General features: G+C 57.2%; 3 protein-coding genes across 5 annotated transcripts; 1 reads left to right on the top strand and 2 right to left on the bottom strand.

Moving 5' to 3' along the window:
* Window positions 1–317: 317 nt before the first annotated feature.
* Window positions 318–3477, bottom strand: VPS25 (vacuolar protein sorting 25 homolog). 2 transcript variants are annotated; one of them, XR_007780235.1, is made up of 6 exons: window positions 3313–3477; window positions 3048–3193; window positions 2912–2965; window positions 2347–2563; window positions 1472–1547; window positions 318–955 (listed from the first exon to the last, which is right to left on the bottom strand). XR_007780235.1 is itself a non-coding variant. In XM_050985706.1 (6 exons), the coding sequence occupies exons 1-6, from the start codon at window positions 3357–3359 to the stop codon at window positions 843–845; spliced, it is 525 nt and encodes a 174-aa protein (XP_050841663.1). In that variant the 5' UTR covers window positions 3360–3477; the 3' UTR covers window positions 318–842. The 2 variants fall into 2 exon arrangements, 1 of the variants encoding a protein (XP_050841663.1); XM_050985706.1 differs by having other exon boundaries at window positions 2475–2563.
* A 237-nt stretch (window positions 3478–3714) lies between these two features.
* RAMP2 (receptor activity modifying protein 2) lies at window positions 3715–7122 on the bottom strand. Of its 2 annotated transcripts, none has more exons than XM_018921426.3 (5): window positions 6818–7122; window positions 6525–6675; window positions 5393–5503; window positions 4898–5000; window positions 3715–4111 (listed from the first exon to the last, which is right to left on the bottom strand). In XM_018921426.3, exons 2-5 carry the CDS (start codon window positions 6583–6585, stop codon window positions 3730–3732), a joined length of 657 nt encoding a protein of 218 aa, XP_018776971.2. In that variant the 5' UTR covers window positions 6586–6675; window positions 6818–7122; the 3' UTR covers window positions 3715–3729. The 2 variants fall into 2 exon arrangements, with proteins under 2 accessions (XP_018776971.2, XP_009094727.2); XM_009096479.4 differs by having other exon boundaries at window positions 6822–7121.
* Window positions 7123–9446: 2324 nt separating this feature from the next.
* Window positions 9447–21135, top strand: EZH1 (enhancer of zeste 1 polycomb repressive complex 2 subunit). Its single transcript, XM_050985719.1, has 20 exons — window positions 9447–9515; window positions 10027–10147; window positions 10495–10623; window positions 10902–11021; window positions 11522–11642; window positions 12328–12501; window positions 13368–13470; window positions 13671–13834; window positions 14611–14702; window positions 15264–15438; window positions 15844–16040; window positions 16436–16527; window positions 17058–17098; window positions 17514–17639; window positions 18138–18316; window positions 18840–18935; window positions 19300–19381; window positions 19501–19581; window positions 19686–19770; window positions 19871–21135. Exons 1-20 carry the CDS (start codon window positions 9505–9507, stop codon window positions 19929–19931), a joined length of 2250 nt encoding a protein of 749 aa, XP_050841676.1. The 5' UTR covers window positions 9447–9504; the 3' UTR covers window positions 19932–21135.
* The last annotated feature ends 358 nt before the right edge of the window (window positions 21136–21493 follow it).

Here is a 21493-nt window from a genome sequence, read left to right as displayed (position 1 = left end):
CACAATTTCTGACAAGTTGGGGACTTTATCATCACCTAAAGCTGAGTCAGCCCTCTCCCAGCCACAGTGGTCCAGAGCTTACCCCATCACCTCTGCACAAAGCCAGGGGCTTCCAGCAGGCTGCACACACAAATTTAAAGTAAATCTTGTCCTGAGAAGGGCAGCAAGGGTCCCCTTCTCCTTTCTTCTTGTGCTGTTTCCCACCCTGGAACCACTGCATTTCCCTGGGACAGACTGGAAATATGACTGAAGGGCAAAAATCTGGTACAGAGCTCTGTCTCTGATGGAAAAATAAAGATAGATGAAAACAGCCAGGCTGCTCTATAAATACATCTCATTTTAATCACCTGAAATTAGTTCCCTGGCTTCCCCCAGCCTGCTTGGCAGCAAGTGCATTTCCTTCTGCCACTGAGGGCTTCCACAGCCAGTCCCCTGCTCCTACCTCATCCCCTGGCACTGCAGCAGGACTGCAGGACCCAGGCACGTGTGGCTGGCAGGGACACAGGGGAGCCCCTTGGAGGCCAAGCTTGACCCAAGCTGGGGCTGCTTGGAGGCCACCACAGGCACAGGGAGCAGCAGCAAGTCCAGTTTCACTTCTGGGTGGTCCCTCCCAGAACTGCCTAGAGCAGCTTTAGCCTCTCGAACACATCAACAGGGAGAACAGACAGACAGACAGAGGATCTCAGGATATTCCTAAGTCTTTGGAAGGGCTCTCAGACTCATCTTGCCTCGAGAAATCCCCAGATGCAGCTACTTGCAGTCACAGTTTGAGGCCAGGCCCAGAGAGGAAGGATTGGCAAGAGAGAGCCCAGACTGCAGCAGGGAAGGGGAGGAGGCTCCTGTCAGAAGAACTTGACTCCTCGGCCATCATCCAGCGTGATAATCTCAGCCTTGTGCTCCTGCTGCAAGGCCTGAAGGGCACGGAGCAGCGTGGCCTCATCCAAGCCATGAAACTCTAGAGGACAAAGATCCCCATCAACAGGAAGGAAAAATAACAATAATATAAACAAAAATATAAAAATAACAAAAATAACATCAGGAAACAAGCAGGCTTGTGAGGGGACTGGGGGCAGCAATGCTGAGGGCTCTCAGAGCACCATAAATCCAGAGGGATGGATACACTGACAGGCTCATCATCTCTGCTGAGGGAACAGAGCCTGGAGGTCAGCAGGGATGAGACACAGCAGCCTGCAAGGCAGAGCTGGGGCTGGGCTTGGAAACAAAACACCCCTCACCACACCAGAGGAAATGCTGGGCACTGGGGAAGGGAAAATGCAATTACAGAGGAGATGTTCCTGCAAAGTGATAAAAGCCGCTGGAGCAGCACGTGCCAATGGTGGGAAAGGGTGAGTTTGCACCTGAGATTTCAAAATATTTAATCTACAAAACTGCAATCTGACAATCCACTGTTTACATGCTCCAATCCAGGGTGCTCTTAAAATCTGCTCCAGAGCACGAGCCCCAACTTTACCTTCATTCTCTGTATCATCTCCACTGACCAGTTCATACAGCGTGAACACAGAGTTGGTCAGGCCATTCTTTGACACCTGGAAACACAAAGGGAAAACAGCAAATTTCATCCACGTGGCTGAACATCCTTGTCCAAACCTCTCACACACATCCTGGAGTGTGCAAAACTGAGTGTGCACAGCATTTGATGTGAACCCTGGTGTCACCAACATGTTTTATGAAAAATCCTTTCTTTAGGATTTTTCCTCCTGAGAAGCTGAGAAGCCTCAAGAACAAACTGTAAACAATGATTATCTGCTGCTGTGGAATACAACAGGTGGATCTGGGATTGGTCTCATGAAGCTCTTTCTAATAATTGGCCAATCACAGTCTAATTGTCTAAACTGTCTCAGTCAGCAAAGAGCCTTTGTTATTCATTTCTTTTCTATTCTTAGCAAGCTTTCTGATGAAATCTTTTCTTCTATTCTTTTAGTATAGTTTTTAATATCATATATATAATAAAATAATAAATCAGCCTTCTGAAACATGGAGTCAAAATTCTCATCTCTTCCCTCATCCTAAGACCCCTGTGAACACTGTCACACTCTGGGGCAGAGGGGACAAAAGGAGCAGCCTGGGGGAATGAGGAAATTTCATCCACGTGGCTGAACATCCTTGTCCAAACCTCTCACACACATCCTGGAGTGTGCAAAACTGAGTCTGCACTCCCCTGGGGCAGAGGGAGCAGCCTGGGGGAATAAGGACAGCTCTGCTCCTCCTGCCTGTGTGTTTCACAGTGAGGAGCTGGGCCATGCAGTGATGCTGCCCTGTCCCCATCACAGGTGGACAACACCACCCTCACTGCAGGTCACAGCAAGGCTGCTAAAAGCTCCTCACCTCTCTGCAACAGGGAGAAGTGCAAGGAGAAAGGTAAAAGCAGGGAGGAAGCAAGCAGTGCTCCTTCCCAAGTGGCTGCCAGGACCCCCCATCCTCATGGACACAGCCTGGTCTGGGTGTGCTCTCACCCACTGATAGATGAGCTTTCCCCATTCTTCAGGTCTCTTCCACATGATCAGAAAGCTGGTTTTGTTCTTATCCAACCATTCCAGGTTCCCTAGAAGCAATGGGAAGAGGGATTGAGGCAGAGAAGTCAGAAATAAGGATCAAACATGCAGATTTCAGGACTGCACCCGGAGGCAGCCTCACAGACCAGCCCTGCCCCACACACTGAATACTGTTGTGTTTACAGAACAATATTCAGTGTGTCATTTGTGATTTCTCTGCCCACCCTCCCTCCCCTGCACAGCTAACCCTGCCTGCTGAGGCACGGCTGGCTCGGAGAGGCGGCGGCACAGCCCACACCCACGGGACGGAGCTGCTCGGTGCCTGCTGCCCGCCCTGCCCCGCGGGTCGGCCACAGAGGACAGACAGACGGACGGACGGACGGAGACGGGGCACGCACCGTTCTTGCGGAGCTCCTCCAGCACCACCTGGATGGATTCCAGCGGCAGCTTCCCTGGTTGCGGGTTAAGGAGGCGTTGGCGGAGGCGGAGGGCAGGGGCGGGGGGGTCACCGGGAGCACCGGGCACAAAGGATACGCTGGAGCCGGTGGTTGGCGAAGAGCGGGATGTCCTGGGCCTCCCGCACCGTCATGGCGGACAGCCGGTGCTCCTGGCTGTAGGCGAGCGCCAGCGCGCACCAGGCCGACAGCTGCTTCTGCCGCGTCTCGCCGTTGGGCTGCAGCCTGCGGGGCCCGGTCAGCACGGGGGCGGATGGGCACCGGCACCGCCGGTTCCCGGTTCCCGCGCTCCCCGCCCCGCCTCCCCCGGCCCCAGCCCCAGCCCTGGCCCTGGCCGTGCTCACGTGAAGAAGGGTGGGAAGCTGTACTGCCAGGGCCACACGAAGCTCATCGCCGCCACCGCCGCCGCTACCGGAACCGCCGCCGCCGCTTTCCACCCCGCCCCGCCCCGCTTCCGGCCCTGCCGCGGGCCACGCCCACCGCACGGGACCACGCCCTCCCACGAGACCAAGCCCTCCCATGAGACCACGCCCGCCACACCAGACCACGCCCTGATGTGCGGTCACGCCCCTCTTAAGCCCCGCCCCTCCCGGCCGGCGGCCTCTGTTCTGGTGCCGGTGTCCCGCCGGGAGCGTTCCCCACGGCAAGGAGCTGCCGGCAGACCCGCGCAGGAGGGCGCTGGCGGCGGGAGCTGGCCCGGGCCGGGCCCTGGAGGGATCGAGCGGCCGAAGAACCAGCGCCAGGCGTGGGGGGAGAAGCGTTTAATGCCGGGCCGCGAGGAGGGGAAGGCGCGGGAGGAACCGGCCGCCTCCGCAGCGCGGGTCGGTGGCACCGAGAGCCACCGGGGCGGTCGGGCGGTCCCGCAGCCGGTGGTCCGGGAGGGCAGCTCTAAGCCTGCGCTTGCCGTCCTTGCTGCGCCAGATGACCAGGGTGACAAGGAAGGGGATGAGGCAGATGGGTGCGATGATCATGGCCAGGAGCACATCTTCGGGAGGGTCGAAGTACACCGGGTGCTCCAGGGTGCAGTTGTGGAAGTAGAGGTGGTGGCTCTGGAAGATGTACTGCTCGGCCAGGGCGTTGGGGTAGCTGTGGTTGAGGCGCTCTGCCCACTCCTCCAGGCAGAGCTGCAGCTCGCTGTAGGGCCTGGAGGAGAGACACCGGGACACCGGCAGGGAATGGGACACCGGGGGCACACACCCGGGCACCAGCAATACCCTGGTCGAGAGCCCAGCCCCTGCCCCCTGCTCTAGAGGGGAAGGTCCTCTGTTGGGAAGGATGAAAGTTTGACAAGACTCACAGATGTGTGTGCTTATCAGAAAAATTTTTGAATGTAGAGTCTGATGAAGGAATAGAGATGGAAGCAAGTTTTGATATAGAAGAAAAGAATTGCTGAGCCAGTCTTACTGGATAACTAAGATGGTAAAGGGTGTGTTAGAAGGGGTTTTTATGACTGAGAGCAAAGGATAAACCCACCCCAAACAAGATGTTTTTACCAAGCAAGCAGAAAGAGCACAGGCAAACAAGCCTGCTGATGTTGCAAGTAGAAAAAAGGTCTCATAATTTTCTACTGCAAGAAAACTGAAAAACAACTTCTAGCTTAAACTGTAATGTACTGACTGTGAGTGATTGGAGAACAGTAACATGAATGTGGTTATTTACAATAGTTATGATAGGCCATAGATAAAAGTTAACGTATAGATTGGTTCTACTATATTAAGATGCTCAGCAAAGTAAAGTCTATAATGCATTGTAACCTAAACTCAGGGTCTGCAGGCCTGCCTGCAGCTGGAGCTGACAGCTGTAGGCACAGCTCTGTCACCCACCACCCTGGACTGCTGCAACACCTTGGATGGAATAAACTGCATTTTGGAGAGCCACCTGGAGTCCCACATCTCTCATTTAGGCTCTTACAGTCCTGCTGCCCCGTACCTGCTGATGACTTTCCACTCGCACAGCTCCGATGTCAGCACATTCCTCATCAGGGAGACAAAGTAATCCCAGCAGTGCTGTGTGATGGCGGTGTAATTCCTCTCTGTGAGGAAAGGGGCTGAGCACGGGCAGCATGCCTCTGCCCACAGTGCATCCCTGCCTGGCCCTGCTGCCCGGTGGCACCTGGCATCTGGAGCCCTGCCCAGGCTGGTGGCAGAGACATCAGCACAGTGAGGGATGGACCCTGCAGCAGCCCTGGGGTGCTGCCTGGAGCCTGCAGCAGCCCAGGGCAATGCCAGGGGCACAGAGGGAGGGCAGGCTGCTGCTGACTGCCCCCACTGTGGGCAGTGGCAGGGAGAGCTTCGTGGCACGGGCCAGTTATTTTTGGGATGGTTAGGGGAAAGAAGGGGTCACTCTGTGGCACAGGGCCAGCCCTGGCCAGGGCACCATTTGCCCTACAGTGCTACCCAGCCCTCAGTGAACCCCAACACTCACCCATGGGCTGGGCTATCCAGCTGGATGTGGCTGTGGGTGGGCTTGTCCCAGTGTCCTGGCTGAAGTTTGTTGTCACAGTGTCTGTGTGACAAAGGCCAGTCCCCAGGAGCACTGCAGAGGGAGGGACACAGGGTGAGAGGGGACACAGGGTCTGGGAGGGGTAAGGGTGCTGACAGGGCTGCATGCACAGGAGCTGCCCTGGCAGAGGCTGAATCTACAGGAAATAACTGATTTTGGATTTGGGAAATAACTCATTTTGGCGCTGTAGCTGGCAGGTCAGGCACAGGGAGCCACAGCCTGGGACATGCTGGAGCTGGGGCATCAGCCCCCCATATGGGAAGAGGCTAGCCAGGCTGCAGGCAGCTATCCAAAGGTTCAGAGGGGCTGTTTAGGGACTACAAACCCTGGGCCATTGTCACAGCATGGGGGCAAACTGGGACCCCCACCCACGGGGAGCCAGCGTGGTGCTGCATGTCAGCCGGACAGGGCTGGGGCAGGAAGAGGAAGCACTGGTCCTAGCACAGAACTGCCGGAGTGCCCCTCCGCCTGCCATCAGCTCCACACCCAGCACTGCCTGCCAAGGGCGTGGGGCACGTCTGGCCTGGCCCACGGGAGCCCCATGGCTCAGGGAAACTGCCCGATCCATCTTCCACCCTCAGCTGTGGGGCACTGATGCTGGCTCCTCGCTGAACTGCCGGACTGTTCCCTCCTTGGGCTGCTTGCGGGGAGCTCTGGCGCAGCTGGGCACTGGCCACGGGGCGCTCCCGGGCTGGTACACTGGCTGTACTAAGAGCAGCCCACCCTGTCCCCATCTCTGTCCTTGATAGCCCCATCCAGCCCCCCCTGCCTGGGCATATGTGGTGCTACAGCTCCTGTCCCAGCCCTGCCAGATCGCGGCTGAGCGTGGTGGGAGCTGCCCACAGCACCTGGCGCTCACCGCTGTGCCCCCTGGCCATGCTAGCCACGGCTGCCCCAGCTAACCTCAGCCTTGACAGGCTGGTCCCGTTTTGGGGTGGGGCGATGGGGGCGGGCTGAGTCAAGACCCTGGCCCCGGGCCCCACGAGTGGGAGGGCGGCCACCTGCGGGGTGGTTCGGGGTGCGGAGCCCCCGGAGCCGCGCCCCGCGCACTTACCGCAGAGCAGCAGGAGCCCTTGGGAGAGACGGCCGGAGCTCATGTGCGTGCGCGGTGCCATCCTGCCAAAGCCTGCCGGCTAACGACCGGGACAAGGATTTCAATGGAAATAACAGGAAGCAACTCCTTTCCTCTGACAGGGGCAGTTTGACTACGGGAGACGTGTGAAAAATGAGATTGCTCAGTGCTGCTCCGAAGCGGCTCTCCCGGCGGGACCCGGCGCTGTCCCGTGCGGTGCCGGCCCCCGCGGGCATCGCTCCCGCACCCCGGCACCCACGACTCCCGCGCCTCACCCACCGGCCTGGAGGATCCACTCCCTGAACGGCACGTCCAGCGTTACGAGGCCGAGATTTGTTTACTTGTGTATTTCTCTTTAATCCTGTCTGGGCTGGGTTGTGAAATCCCTTGTCTCCTGCGTGGAGGGCAGGCAGCCCAGCAGCGGGGGGAGTGGACGGGAAAGCACAATGTCCCCGGACGGGTGCTGCCGCCCGGGAATGGGGGCGGCAGGGGGACCCACGGCCCCAAACCCGCAGTTTCTGGTTCACCCGGGCACCTGCCCCGCAGGCGGCACTGCCGGGACAGCCCCAGCTCCTGCCCGTGGCCAAGGAGGGAAGGGTGATGACACAATCTACCCCCAGGCACCAGGCCGAGGAGGTGGGGAGAGGGCAGACACTTGGCCGACCCTGGCAGTCCTTGGCCCCAGTGCCTTCCTCCTGCACTGTCCAGCCTGGCGCCTGCTTGACTCTGCCAGGGCCCCCTCCCTGGAGCAGTTCCCGCCCAGGGGCCCGTGTCCCCCCCACTGGGGGTGACTTCAGCCCGCGGGTCTGTGGCACTCCTACACAGGACGTTTCACGCTTGGCCAGAGCAGAGCGCAGCCCAAAGCCTCCCCTTTAACAGCCGCCTGTAGAGCAGGGACCGGAGGGCAGGGCAGGGCAGCTCGGAGGGACCCTCCCTGCTGCGGGTCGCGCCGGGCTTCAGCTCCCCAGCAAAGGTCGTGGCAGAGCTGTCTGATGCTTCCCAGGCGGCAGCAGCCACCTTCTGCGGGCGAGTGGCCACATCTGGAAGTCATCCCCGGCACTCCAGTGGCTGCAGGGCTGGAGCCACTGGTCCCTCTTTCTGGTGGAGCCGGCGGAGCCTCCAGCCGGGTGGCAGGATCCTCTGCCAGGGAGACACCCAATGATCTCAGCGCGGCCCCAGGGCTGGGACGGCCGCCCCCCTCCTGGGGCGTCTGGAGGGGATGGGCAGGGACGGGACGGGACGGTGGCTGCCTGCCAAGGGCCTGGGCTCCCCACCCAGCCTGGCATCCCTGGCGTTCCCTGCCAGCCCCCACCTGGGGTGCAGGGTCGGTTGTGTGGGACTCTTCTCCCAGTGTTCCCCAGGCAGATGCAAGCATCTGGAGCTCCATGCCCAGCCTCCCCTCGTGCCATGGGACCCACTTCATCCCCAGGGAATCCCAAACTTCCCATCCCTGCTCTGACCTGTCACCCTCACCCTCAGTCCTCTCCTCCCACTCATTAGCTGCCAGGACTGGGAGGGAAGGAGGCTGTCGCTGGCCCCTCAGAGACCTGGGGGCACGTAGATGGGCAGCTTCTCCCTGGGATTTGAGTCCCTTTCTGGGCTCTGCTGAGTGTGAGGGCAGCTGCAAGTGGCACGAGGCCCTTAGCCACAGCCACGCTGAGGGCCAGCTGCCCAGCTTGGGGAGCCTGGCCTCTGTGCAGCTGGTGAAGAATTCAGCGTGGACCAGCAGGAAGAAGGTACCGATGGCCCCAGGTCAGGGCAGGAGAGCAGCTGGGTGCCACTGGAGAGCTCGCTGTAGGTGCTGTGGAGGGGACAGCATGGGGCCAGGGCAGGGGACACAGTCCTGTGATGCTCCAAGTGTGCATGTGGCACTGGGGCCGCCCTGCAGCACCCCGAGCTGCCTCTGCCGCACCCGCGGGAGCAGAGACAAGAGCGGGCAGCAGAGCAGCAGCAGCCCGGAGAGCATCCTCATCCTCTCGACAGCGAGATCCCTGCAGCCGAGCTGGGGCTCCTCTGATCACCTATCCCGGACCCCGGCCCGTCCCAGCGCTGTCCGCCCGCTCCCGAGCCAATGCCCGGCAGGGTCGGGGGATGCCGGGCCCCCGCCCCACCGGCCTCGGCGGAGCTCCCAGATGCGGGCGGGCCGGCACTGCTCGAACTCCGCAGTCACCCTGCCGGGGCCGCGGGGAAAGGGGGCCCTGGGGCAGCCGGCACTCCGCACCACGGACGGGGCCCCCGCCAGGGCAGAGGCAGCTCCGTCCGCTCCCCAGCGCCGGGGCCCCCGGGGCAGGAAAGCGGCCGCCGGCAGCCGCTTCCTGCCCGGCGCCGCCACAGGGAGGCCCGGCGGTGGGGCCAGAGGGACCTGGGACCACCGGGACGGCTCGTCGGGGAGCGTGGCCACGCCGGGCAGGGCTGTCCCGCGGCCCGGAGGGCGGTGGAACCGGGCGGGAAGGGCGCTGTCCCACCAAGTGCTTCCCGCGGGACCAGGCCGGTCCTGCAATAGGGGCCAGGAGGGGTCAGGCACACCGAGAATGGGCTAGCACGCCGCCGAGCCGCCGCTTAACCCATTCCCCGCAGCCGACAGCGGTGTCCTCCAGGCTGGAACGGGTCCGCTCTGCCGGGGCAACCCATGAGCCCCGACCCACCGGCACCGGCGGCGGCGATGCAGGGCGGGGCCTGGGGATGTGAGGGGCGGGGCCTAGGGATGTGAGGGGCGGGGCCTGGGGATGTGAGGGCACTGGGGCGGGGCTTGGCAGTGTGAGGGACGGGGCCCGGGGCGGGCCGAGGCGGGGTAGGAGGCCTGAGGCGGGGCCGGGGCGGGATCCGGGGCCGGCTCCGGTGTCTGAGGCGGGCCCGGGGCGGGGGCTGGGCCGGCCCAGGGTGGGCCGGGGGCGGGGGCCGGGGCCGGGGCGGGCCGGCGCGCGCGCAGTGTGGCGGGGGCGCGCGGCCTCCCCCTGTCGCGATGGCCGAGCAGTGAGTGCGGGCGGGGCCGGGGGGTCCCGGGGGTTCCCGGGGGGTAGCGGCTTCCCCGCGGTACCAGCTGGGCCCCGGGGGCAGGGAGTTGCGAGGCTCGGGCCCGCTTCCCCGGGCCAGCCTCGGCTCGCTTCGGTTCTGTTGGCGGAGCTGGGACGCGCTGGGGCCCGGCCGGAGCGGCAGGGAGGGCGGCTGGAGTGGAGCCGCGGCTCTCCGGCGGCGTGTCCCGGGGGAGGGCGGGGACCCCAGCTAGCCCCGGGCTCACGTGCTGCCCCGGGGGCTCGGGGGGACAGCACGGGCAGTTCTGGTCAGCACCGCCTCTCGCTGCTGTCCCGGGCCTGTCCGTGCGCCTCGGCTAGGGGTGTTCCGCAGTCAGGAGCGCTGCAGAGCGACGGCGTTATGTTGCTTGATTTAAGTCTGTGATGCATAGAGTGTTTTTCCGATCCACAGGAACGTTTTTCGGGATTGAGCTCTCCATTATTTAATATTTATTCTTTCTGTACTGTTACAGAAAAATGGAAATTGCCACTCCTCCGACGTCCAAGTGTATCATGTACTGGAAACGGAAAGTCAAGTCCGAGTACATGCGTCTGCGGCAGCTCAAGAGGTTCCAGGCAAACATGGGAGCAAAGGTACAGCCACAGCAAGGACTGGGCTGAGATGCCCCAAAAAGAATTCATTTCAGCTCAGAATGACTGAGTGGTGCCAGAGGGTGTCAGCCAGGTGAATTGATAAGCTGTGCTTGACTTGCTAGCTGGTTCAATGGGAAGAGGTGCCACTTCTCCTTGTGCTCTTTCTTGAGTTGTATGGGCAGCAGCTGTTGCACACACGAGGTCATTGAACAAGCAGTGGTGTAACTGCAGCAGGGGAGCTCATTTCCAATTGGTTTTTACAGGATCTCCTTGCTGAACCCTTTCAGTGCTGTGGGAGTTTTCAATGGGTTTTCTTAAATTTTGAGAGCTCCTCTCTCTCCTTTCAGGCTCTCTTTGTGGCCAACTTTGCGAAGGTTCATGAAAAGACTCAGATCCTTAATGAAGACTGGAAGAAGCTTCGAGTGCAGCCAGTGCAGCTGATGAAGCCAGTCAGTGGGCACCCGTTCCTGAAACAGGTGTGTAGAGGAAAAGGGGCAGCATCAGCAAGTGGGGACTGGAACCAGGACTCTGAAGGGAACTCTGGGGGATATGGATGAGTTTTTGTCTGTGTTGTCCATGCCTCATACTTCTGGAATGCAGAAATGGATAAAAAGTACCCCCAAGGCTTTTTCCTGTGATGGAGTCCACAGAGTGCATGTGGGGCTTCTGTGTTTGTCCTGAATTCAGTTTTCCTCAGGCTGTGGTAGCCTCCCAGAGTGGTTCCTCGCTGACCTTCTCTGTATTTGTCTTCCAGTGCACTGTTGAGAGCATTTTCCCAGGATTTTCAAGCCAGACACTGTACATGAGGACCCTGAACACAGTGGCACTGGTGCCCATCATGTACTCCTGGTCCCCTCTTCAGCAGAATTTCATGGTATGTGGGAAGCATGGGTTCTCAGTGAGGTCAGCATCTGATTGTTACACAGCTGGGAAGTGGTTCTTCATCCCACTTGTTTCAGGCAACATCTGCTTGAGAGATGATGGAAAGTGTTGCTTTAGTTGCTTGTTTTGTAGAATCCCAGCCAGCCTTGTGTCCACACTATCTCACCAGATAATCTTCTTTACATGTGGCTTCTTGACAGAGTCACTATTGTTTCACAGGATTCAAGGAGTAAATATGGTTTTCTGGCGGGTTTTGTTTGTTCGTGTTTTTTTTCCTAAGATTTTAATTTCCCTTTATATGAAGAAGTTTATTTCTTAGGCAGGTCCTTTTGTTTGTGACTGGGTTACAGTGGGCTAGCACTGATGTGTCAGTGATGAGACATCTGAAGCTTTGCTGTGCACTGTGCTGTTGGCAGGTGTGAGGGACCAGAGCACAGTCTCATTTGGGTTAGCAAACACTGCTTTTCTGAGTTGTGTCTGATCTCTCTTCAGGTGGAGGATGAAACAGTTCTGTGCAATATCCCTTACATGGGTGACGAGGTGAAGGAAGAAGATGAAACTTTCATTGAAGAGCTTATTAATAACTATGATGGCAAAGTTCATGGAGAGGAAGGTAACCTGGGAGCAACCAGCTCTGTCCAGGCCAGGCCAGGCTGGATGGGGCTTAGAGCAACCTGGCCTAGTGGCCTGTCCGTGGCAAGGGTGGAACAAGATGAGCTTTAAGATCCCTTCCAACCCAAACCTTCCTATGGTCCTGTGGTTCAGTCTCCTGCAAATAACATAACCAAGTTGTTCAGAAGTCAAAAGGTGGCAGCAGCAACCAGCTTTTCTGTGGGAGCTCTCAGAGCAGGGAAACAGGATGATGCCTGCCGTTCTCCTTTGCAAGGGCACATTCCTGCCTTTGGGTACCTCACTCCATTTTAATGCCTGGAGTGCTCCGGTGCCAGTTCTGTGTACAGGGATTCACAGACATCCTCTGAGATACTGAAAATGTGCTAGAGGGGGAGTAGCTCAGCAACCCTGTTCTGTTTGTTGCCTTAGCCAAGAGTTTAATCAATGAAAAGCGCTGCCTGCCCCATTATAAAATTGCCCAGCGGGGAGGAAAACAGGGAAAACTGGTGTAGCCTGTCCCCAGATTGCTGAAAATGATACACCACTACTGACTTTAGTGCTAAAATCCCACCTACCCCAAAAAAACTGAGAGAAGGGCTCTGGTGGGTAGCAGAGCATGTAGGCTTGTGGTTTGCAATGGCAAGAAATGAGAAAGATGGTGGCACTGCCACTTCTGTGTGTTTCAGAAATGATCTCAGGGTCAGTCCTCATCAGTGATGCTGTGTTCCTGGAGCTAGTGAATGCTCTGAATCAGTACTCAGACGAGGAAGAGGAAGGACACAATGATTCTGAGGTGAAACAGGAGGATGGAAAAGAGGAGCTGCCAGTGACAAGGAAAAGAAAGCGAATTGCAGTGGAAGGTGGGTTTGCCCCCAGAGAAATGAAGATTATGTTGGTCACATTTCTGTCCTGCCCCACCTGAGCACTGGGCACTGCTCTCCTGCCATCACTGGTTTTTAATGTGCCAAGTGCAGTTCCAGCCAGACAAGTTCTGTAGTAGAAGGGAAATGGTTTGCTCTCACTGTCCGCTGTGGACAGGAGAAGAAATCACCATCTGAAAGTGTGGTGAGAGGTTATTTAGATGAGTCATCTGGAAACCCACTTCCTGTTGAGATTAGCAGATCTGGGTGTTATCTGAAAGGCTGTGGGATGTTTTCAAGTGCTGCTCTGGCAAACACCTGTCAGGGAGGTGTGGGCGGATCTGTTTCTGTGGGAGGCTGGGAGATGGACGTTTTCAAATCCCTTCCAGACCTGCTTTCCATGTATTAGTGTTCCTCTTCCCTCTCCTGTGCCACCTGGAGCTCTTGTTGCCTAGAGGAAGCTCTGGTTTGTGGGATTTTCATGTGTCCTTGATGACCTTTTGAATGCTGATGGGTAATTTTGTCTTTGTCTTTGTTCTGTAGTGATGTGAGCAGCACAAACACCAACACTTCTGTAGATATAGAAAAGCATTGTCTGCAAGTTCTGCCTTGACAGAAATAAATAGTAATAGCACTTAAGAGAAATTGGTACTTCCAGCAGTACATCATGCTGCTCTGAAAGTAGCCTAGCACTGCTTCTGGGAATACCTCAGCCTGGTTGCTGATCACAAGGTTATCTATTGTGCATGGGATTACATTTCTGTCTTAAAACACAATCCTGAGCATCTCTGGAATCGCTCTGTGCAAGGAGGAAAGAGCCATCCACATCAGCTTGTCTGAAGAATTGCGTCTTCTCTTCTTTGCAGGTAACAAGAAGTGTTCAAAGAAGAGGTTCCCCAATGACATGATATTCACTGCCATTTCTTCCATGTTTCCTGAGTATGGCTTCCCAGAGGATATGAAAGAAAGGTAGAAAATCCCTTTACTGTTGTCTGTTCCCTTTCTTAGCAAGAGTTGAAACCTTTATTTCAGAGACCAGCATTGTGGGCTGGCTGTGCCACAAAGCTCAGTGCCTGCAGGCTTGAGCTACCTGGGCCAGAGCCTGATGGTGCTGTAAAGCTGTCCCAAATGGGGAAAGCACATCCCTGGGTGTTTGTGTTTGTCACCAGGTACCGGGAGCTCACGGAGGTGTCCGACCCCAACGTGCTGCCGCCGCAGTGCACTCCCAACATCGACGGGCCGTGTGCCAAGTCGGTGCAGCGGGAGCAGTCCCTGCACTCCTTCCACACCCTCTTCTGCCGCCGCTGCTTCAAGTACGACTGCTTTCTGCATCGTAAGTGCCACCTCAGCCGGACGCTTCCCTAGAGCCCTTTCTCCTCAGTTTTCCTCTGCACACCTTGCTTAGTCCGTGCTGGAGTCTCTAGAGGGTGGTGCCTCATGAGTTTGCAGTGGGGCCTTAGGAGCTGAGAGGTGCCCAGAAGCCTTTTGTACAGACAGCTCCGCTCTTTGCTCCCACGGACGGCAGACCGACGTGTGTGGCCGTCCCCTCTCCGCGCTCAGCACGCCGCCTCCGAGCTCCTGGCAGTTTGTGCAGTAGTCCTGCCACCACCAGACTTTGCTCTTGCTTTGCAGAAGCTCGTCAGTGAAAGGCATGAATGTTTCACTGCCAAAGTCTGGACATGCCCCCTGTGTTTTGTTGCCTCCCTGGAACTACTTACAGCTTCGTCTTAGTCATGTTGCTGCGGTTGGTCCTGCCAAAGCCTTTTGGATACTGATTAGCTGCTGGACCTGCTGTTCTCCAGGTCTTAAGGGCTTCTTTGGGAAGTCACAGGACTTTTTCCAGTGAATTATTTATTAAAAGATATAATATTAATATGACGTGGTCTTTTTGTTTCAGTGTGAAAGCTGATCCTTCTCCTTTGGCCTCTCCTTCCCAAGCTGCCTGGTGCCCGTTGTGGGTTGGAGCAGGGTTATCCTGTGGGTCTGGTTGCCTCAGGCCCTGCTGCCAGGGGAGCCCTCAGCCACACAGGCTCCTGCTTCCTGTCTCTTGCAGAGTGGGGGGAGACTCTTGGAAAATGCTAATAGTAAAGATAACTGTTACTTTTTCAGCTTTTCATGCTACTCCTAATGTGTACAAACGAAAGAATAGAGAGACCAAGATTGAGCCAGATCCTTGCGGCGCAGACTGTTTCCTGTGGCTGGTATGTTTCTCTGTCACCTTAGAAACCATGAGAGAAGTGCCCTGGCCAGCTCTGGTCTGCAGAGCTCTGTGGATCATTTGCACAACTTGGATGATTTTTTCAGAATTAGTTCTGGTCCTTGTTGGATTCAGAGGAGCATGAATGCAAATGCAGACCTTACCAGATGCATATTATAGCAGATCTCCAACAAAGACTAATTCCAGAGCTGGCAGATGGGAAATTCTGTGACAGATGATTTCTCTGGACTCAGTGCAGTGTTAGAGAAAGTAAGCCCGTGCTAAAAAGGAGCAGAGCAAGAAGTCAGGAGGATCCAGAGGAATGGGCTGGGGATTCAGGCCAGGGAGCCTCTGCTGACTGGGCAGCAATGCCAAAGTGAACAAAGTGGGAACGTGCAACACAAGCTGCTGGTTTGGCACTTGCTGAAGGGACCACATGTGGACAGCCTCTTCTACCTGCTCTTGGTGGTGGCAGGACAGGGCTTGTCCCAGGGCCTGTGGAAGAAAAGCCTTCCTGCATTCCCTGGTCATTTGCCACCTGTCTTGTCTTCTGCTCTGCTTGCAGGAAGGAGCCAAGGAGTTTGCTGCCCTGCACAACCCCCGGTCCAAGTGCTCCGGCCGTCGCCGCCGGCGGCACCACGTGGTGGGCGCGTCCTGCTCCAGCACTCCGGCTGTCACTGAGACCAGGGAGGGCGACAGCGACCGCGACACAGGCAACGAGTGGGCCTCTAGCTCCTCGGGTATGGTGCCAGTCCTGAGACACCCCACTCCTCTCTGTGAGGGCAGGCAGCTCCTCGCAACTGGAGTTCTCCCAGGCTCCCCTCTGCTTCCTGCACAACTGGAGAATTTGGAGTTAGCAGTCAGTGTTCCCAGCAAACATGAGGGACACCAGCCCTGCCCTTGCTGCTGTAGGATTCACTGTCCTCTCCCAGGAAGGAGGAATGTTGCCAGGCAAAGCAAGAGCTTTGCTGAGACCTGCAAAGCCCAGAGCGAGCCCTTGGCTCCTGAGCACTGTGTCTGGCCTGAAGCAGGATTGTGTGGCTGGGAGTGCAGTGCAGGGTTACAGGGCACGAGGGGGTGACCACTGCCCCCCAGAACCATGATGGTCAGGGTGTGTTTTGCTTACCATCTGCCTTTCCTGCCAGAGGCCAATTCCCGCTGCCAAACCCCCACTAAGCAGAAGCTGAGCCCAGCCTCCTCCCAGCTGTTTGCGGTGGAGACGCCACAGGAGCCCGTGGAGTGGACAGGGGCTGAGGAGTCACTCTTCCGTGTCTTCCATGGGACCTACTTCAACAACTTCTGCTCAATTGCCAGGCTGCTGGGGACAAAGACCTGCAAGCAGGTGGGTGCCCAGAGCATGCGATGCAGCTGCAAGAGAGGAGCCAGGTCCAAAGCGACTGCCAGTTGGTTTTATTTCTCTGCCACAAAGCTCCCCACAGGAAGGTGCCACATCAACGCTTTTGGAGCTCAGGGTGTTAACTCTGCAGCAGTGCTGCTGTTGGCAGAGTGAGCCCTGTGTGCTGGTATTGTGGGTTCCCTCCCATGTGCAGTGTCACAGCCAGGTGTACAGGCAGGAGGAGGCAGTGTGCCATAGGCAGGAAAATGGGGCAGAGCTGCTGCTCTCTGGGCCCAGGCCTGGGAGCCTTGCTGTGCTTACTCACACTCTCCTTATGCTTTTGATAAAACAACTTCAGTGCACTGAACTTGTTTCTTCTTTTTGCTTGTGTTCTTCGGTAGGTCTTTCAGTTTGCAGTGAAGGAATCGCTTATAACAAAACTGCCAACAAATGAGTTAATGAATCCATCCCAGAAGAAGAAAAGGAAGCACAGGCAAGTGTTGGACAAGCTTGTTTTGTTCTTAAAATGCAAGCAGATCCTCTGCTTTTTGTGCCAACGCATTCCTGGTAATCCCCATCTGGCTTCCATCTGTGCGCACGTCCTGCCGTCACATGGGGCAGCTGCTGCTCCTGGGTGCTGGACTTGTCCCAGCTCCAGGGCTGCTGCTCTGCCTGGGGGCTCAGTGGCCCTGCAGCCCCAGGCTCAGCTCGAGGAGAGGGCAGCACTGCCTGCTGGTCCTGGTGCCACTTCCCTAAGAGCAGCCTCAGCTCCCTGACTGGTAACCCACTTTGTGTGTTGATCTCAATGTGTCCAGTATTATTCTGGCTCTGGTGTTTGGCATAAAAAGCTTCTGCTGCAGCTGCATCACTCTCATCTCTCTCCACTTTATGGTGGCTGCTGATCATTAATGCATGAATCTGCCAGGCCCATCTCTGCTGTGCTAGCTGCTGGTGCTGAGCAGTGCTGGCTTGCTGTCCCTGATGGCTTACACATCCCCTCAACGTTCTCTGCTCCTTTTGCAGGCTGTGGGCTGCACACTGCAGGAAGATCCAGCTGAAGAAAGGTAGAGTTGGCTGAGGCTGTGTCATGGGAGGTTTGCAAGGGTTGAGTTTTCCAGTGGGGTGGCCATGTCCTGCTCATCAGCCTGGCAGGTCCAGCACTGCTGAGGGGAGTGATTGCCCCTGGCCAAGCTCCTTGGGGTGCCAGGGGCATCATGGCCTTCGCAGTGCCCACTGAGGCTGCATGTGCAGCAGGGTTTGCTGCAGCCAGGGGAGGCTGAGGGCAGTGTGCAGCCCTTCTGTGGTCAGTGAGCATAGCCATGTGTGTGTCTGTGGGAGCTGGGTGGTGCCAGGCTCTCTGCCCAGTGCAGGCAGATGGGCAGCTTGCACCTTCTTGGTTCCAGTGCCCTGCACTTGCTGCTTTGAAAAGGTTCCTGCAACATGCAGCTTCCAATCTTGGCATTTCTCTTCTTGTTCTAGATAATTCACCAACCCAGGTGTACAACTACCAGCCCTGTGACCACCCTGAGCATCCCTGTGACAGCTCTTGCCCCTGCATCATGACTCAGAATTTCTGTGAGAAGTTCTGCCAGTGCAACCCTGACTGTAAGAAGAGGTCAAGGACTATTGGGCAGGAAAGCAGCCAGCTCTCCTGGCACAGAGCACAGGGAGGGTGCAGAGCTGGGGCTTGCTGGGGGCCTACTTTATTCCTGCACTTGCTGCTCTGTCCATCTACAGCAGTGCTGGTAGCAGCCTGTTAAAAGTCCAAAAGGAGATGGTTCTGTGCTGCCATGCAGCTGTTGGCAGCTGAGATACTTCTGCTAGTGCTCATCCCTGTGTCTGAATCCTGTGGGTGCTGCTGCTGGTCCCCTGTGAGCAGGATGTGCCTCCAGCAGTTAGGCTGGGCATTGGGTCACTGCTCTGCCATGTTTGTTTTTCCTGTCTGGGCTTCCATTCCCAGCTCTGCAGTGAAGAAAACAGCCAGACTTCATTCTGTCCCTGCTCAAGATCTGGCTGGGGAGGAGCAGCTGGGGCAGAGACCCTGCATGGCCCCTCTTCTCTGCCGAACCTCACAGTGCAAACCCACTGTGTGTGTTGCTGCAGGTCAGAACCGCTTCCCAGGCTGCCGCTGCAAGACCCAGTGCAACACCAAGCAGTGCCCCTGCTACCTGGCTGTGAGGGAGTGTGACCCTGACCTCTGCCTCACCTGTGGTGCTTCAGAGCACTGGGACTGCAAGGTGGTCTCCTGCAAGAACTGCAGCATCCAGCGAGGCCTCAAAAAGGTATTGACAGCAGTGTGGCAGGGGCTGCCTCGGGGCAGAGCTGACACACAGCTGCTGCTGCTGTGGAGGGTGGGGGGGAGCAGCATCCCTGGAGCTGCCAGAGTGCCAGAGTCTGGAAAAGAAGCTGCTCTGCTCTGGGCCTCTGTAGCGCTTACTCTGGAGTAGGGATTGTAGATATGAAAATCAGGAGGGATTGTGGATGTCAAAATCAGGAGGTGGGAGTTACATGAGGAATGGTGAGAGCAAGAGAATGTATAAAGTGATTCTAGAAAAAAATCAGTCTTGAATTCTGCTGTTTAGAGCAAGGAATTGAGCATTAAAAAAAAGGGAAATTCAGAGGAAGTTGCAAATTAGTGTGTCAGGTCCTGTGCAGCTCCATGTAATGGTGTAAGTCTGTAGGGAGCTGTGTCACCTTAAAAAGGGGATGCTGGATGGACACTGGCTCCCTGCTGTCCCCATGACCTGTGTGCTGTGAGATGCTGTACCTGCCAACTCTCCCCATTTCCTTTCATTTTGGTTCCAGCATTTGTTGCTGGCCCCCTCAGATGTGGCTGGCTGGGGGACTTTCATCAAGGAGGCAGTGCAGAAGAACGAGTTCATCTCCGAGTACTGCGGGGAGGTCAGTGCTGGGCCTGTGCTGCTGGCCAGGCACACGGGGGCTGTGTGTGGTGGGAGAGCTTCCTTTGGCTGTGGGCTCAGCTGCCTTCCCTGGCTCAGCTGTGCCCATGGGCTCTGACTAGGTCTGGAGATAGAGCCCTGTGCTATCTGGGGACACATCTCAGTACCTCTGGCCTTCCACTGTGGAGGAGTGTGCTGTGTGTGTGCTGCTGCCTGAGAGCCCTGCTCTGACCCTGCCCCATCCCTTGGAGCCCTGGCAAGCTCCTGAGGTGGGAGGGAGAGCAGGAGGGTGTTTCCAGGAGGCAGCCCTGGAACCTGGCTCAGCCCTCAACTGCTGAGTCTCTCAAGGTGATCTCCCTCTACAGCTCATTTCACAGGATGAGGCTGACAGGCGAGGAAAGGTCTACGACAAGTACATGTCCAGCTTCCTCTTCAACCTCAACAATGGTAACTTCCTGAGGTTTCCAGGGGTGGAGAGGCCAGGTGGGCAGGCTCAGCCCACCTCTTGCCTGGGTGACAGGCCTGGCCTTACACCATGGTTACCTTCTCTTTTTTTTTTAAAATAGATTTTGTTGTTGACGCTACTCGCAAAGGAAATAAAATCCGCTTTGCCAACCACTCGGTGAACCCCAACTGCTATGCGAAAGGTGAGGTCCCCCTGCTCAGCCAGGCCAGGCAGGACATGGTGCTGTGAGAGCTCCAGCCCAAGGTGGGGCTGCGCATCCCTGATGTTGCATCTCTGATGTTGCAGTTGTGATGGTGAACGGAGACCACCGCATTGGCATCTTCGCCAAGAGAGCCATCCAAGCAGGAGAGGAGCTCTTCTTTGACTACAGGTACCTTGGCCATCAGCAACCTTGGCCTGCAGGGTTAACCCACCCTCTGTGCAGGTTTGTGAGGGGAGCATTGCTGCAGCCATGACTTCCTGTCCTGTAGGTACAGCCAGGCCGATGCCCTGAAGTATGTCGGCATAGAGAGGGAGACGGACATCATCTAAGCTCCGGGGTGGTTCTGGCACACCTTGCTGCTGCACCTTGTAAGCAATGCCATGTTTGCTTCACGCTGACATGACTGCTGCTGTTCCTGCTGCTGTGTGTGTCACAAGTGCTACTTTCCATCCAGACACCAGAGAGACTCGGGGCAGGAGTGTAAGCAGCCCCTGGGCCATGGCTGTCCCAGGGTGGTATCCCCTCTGCCCCAGCTGGCTGGGAAATGGGGACTGCCCAGCTGTGGCTGGAGTGGCACCAAGGATGCCTGGGGATGGGAGAGCAGCACTATGCAATATGATACTTTGAGTAGGGGTGCCACTGAGCTGGGTACAGGATGATGTTACAATCCCTGCCTGTTGTGACCCAGGGGAGGCTTCTCAGAAACCTTCCTTGGGCTTTGTGACCCCCTGGCCCTGGGAATAAAGGGGAAATATTCTCTGGCAGGGTGAGGTTTAACCTTGCACTCCATGCAAAAAGGAAAGAAAAAAGCACTTTAAACTAATCCTCAGCTGTTGGCTGGGCCCTGTATTTTGGGGTGGAGGGACTGTGGACATCCCAGGTGTCCTGCACCTGTCAGCACCTCTGCTGGGATGTTGCTTCAGGGCTGGGGCAGGGCAGGCTGGATGGAGCCTGGGGTGACCTGAAGGTTGGGGCTGTCCCCTGAGGGCCACATACGCCACCAGCCTCCTGCCTGGCCTGGTGCTGGGTGCTGGGCTGTGCTCCCAATGTCCAGGGCTGGGTTCCCAGGATGACATGAGGAGCCTGGCTGAGCCCTGACCTGGCTGCAGGGCCCCAGCCCACTCCCAGCTGTTTAGTCCAGGAACACACAGAGGTGCTGGGTTTGCCTGGGAGCCAAGCCCTCCCTGGCCCAGCCCTCACCATACTTTCCCAGTCTCCCACCATGGCAGGCCAGGCTGTCTGTCTGTCCTTCCCATTGTCCGTGATGGCCCCCTGGAGCATGGAGGTATTTAGGTCTGTCTGGAGCAGTGCTTGTATCCCAGCACCTGCCTGAGCCTTGCTCCCTGCCACCTCCATCTGCCCAGCTCCTGCCAGCCCTGCTCTTGCCTAAGCGTCTTCTGCCACTTTGGCCATATCTGCACTATGCCAGGCTTGTGTCTGTGGTTTGTTGACGGTGAATAATGGTAATAATAATGCACTTTAAATAACATGGCTTGTAGCCTTTGTCATAATAAAGTGGTAGTAAAGACCCTCCCCTGCTTGCTGGCCTCTGTTACCCTGGACAGCAGCCTGTCCCCAGACTGTCCCCTGCTTGCTGGGCTCCGTCGGCTCCCAGGGTCCAGGGGGGACAGTGACCCAGTGCTACCAGCTGCCTGAATCACACTGGCTCAGGGTGGGAAGGGGGCAGAGGTGGTGGTGGGGAGAGCAGGACATGATGTGTGTGTGCAGCAGCAGCTGAGCTGCCTTTAGCCCCAGCTCACTACACCCTCCATCTACACTCTGGGACCAGGAATTGCTTTTGTCAATGTGGTGCCTCCCTTGGTGGAGGCTGAGCCGGGATGGGAGGAGAGGATCTGCCCCTGCTGCCAAGGTGAAGGCTGGGGAGTGTCAA

Source organism: Serinus canaria, chromosome 27 (assembly GCF_022539315.1).
Source record: "Serinus canaria isolate serCan28SL12 chromosome 27, serCan2020, whole genome shotgun sequence".
In the NCBI taxonomy this organism is placed as follows: Eukaryota; Metazoa; Chordata; class Aves; order Passeriformes; family Fringillidae; genus Serinus; species Serinus canaria.
The sequence above is the reverse complement of the archived record's forward strand: the minus strand, read 5'-3'. Positions and strand labels throughout refer to the sequence as shown.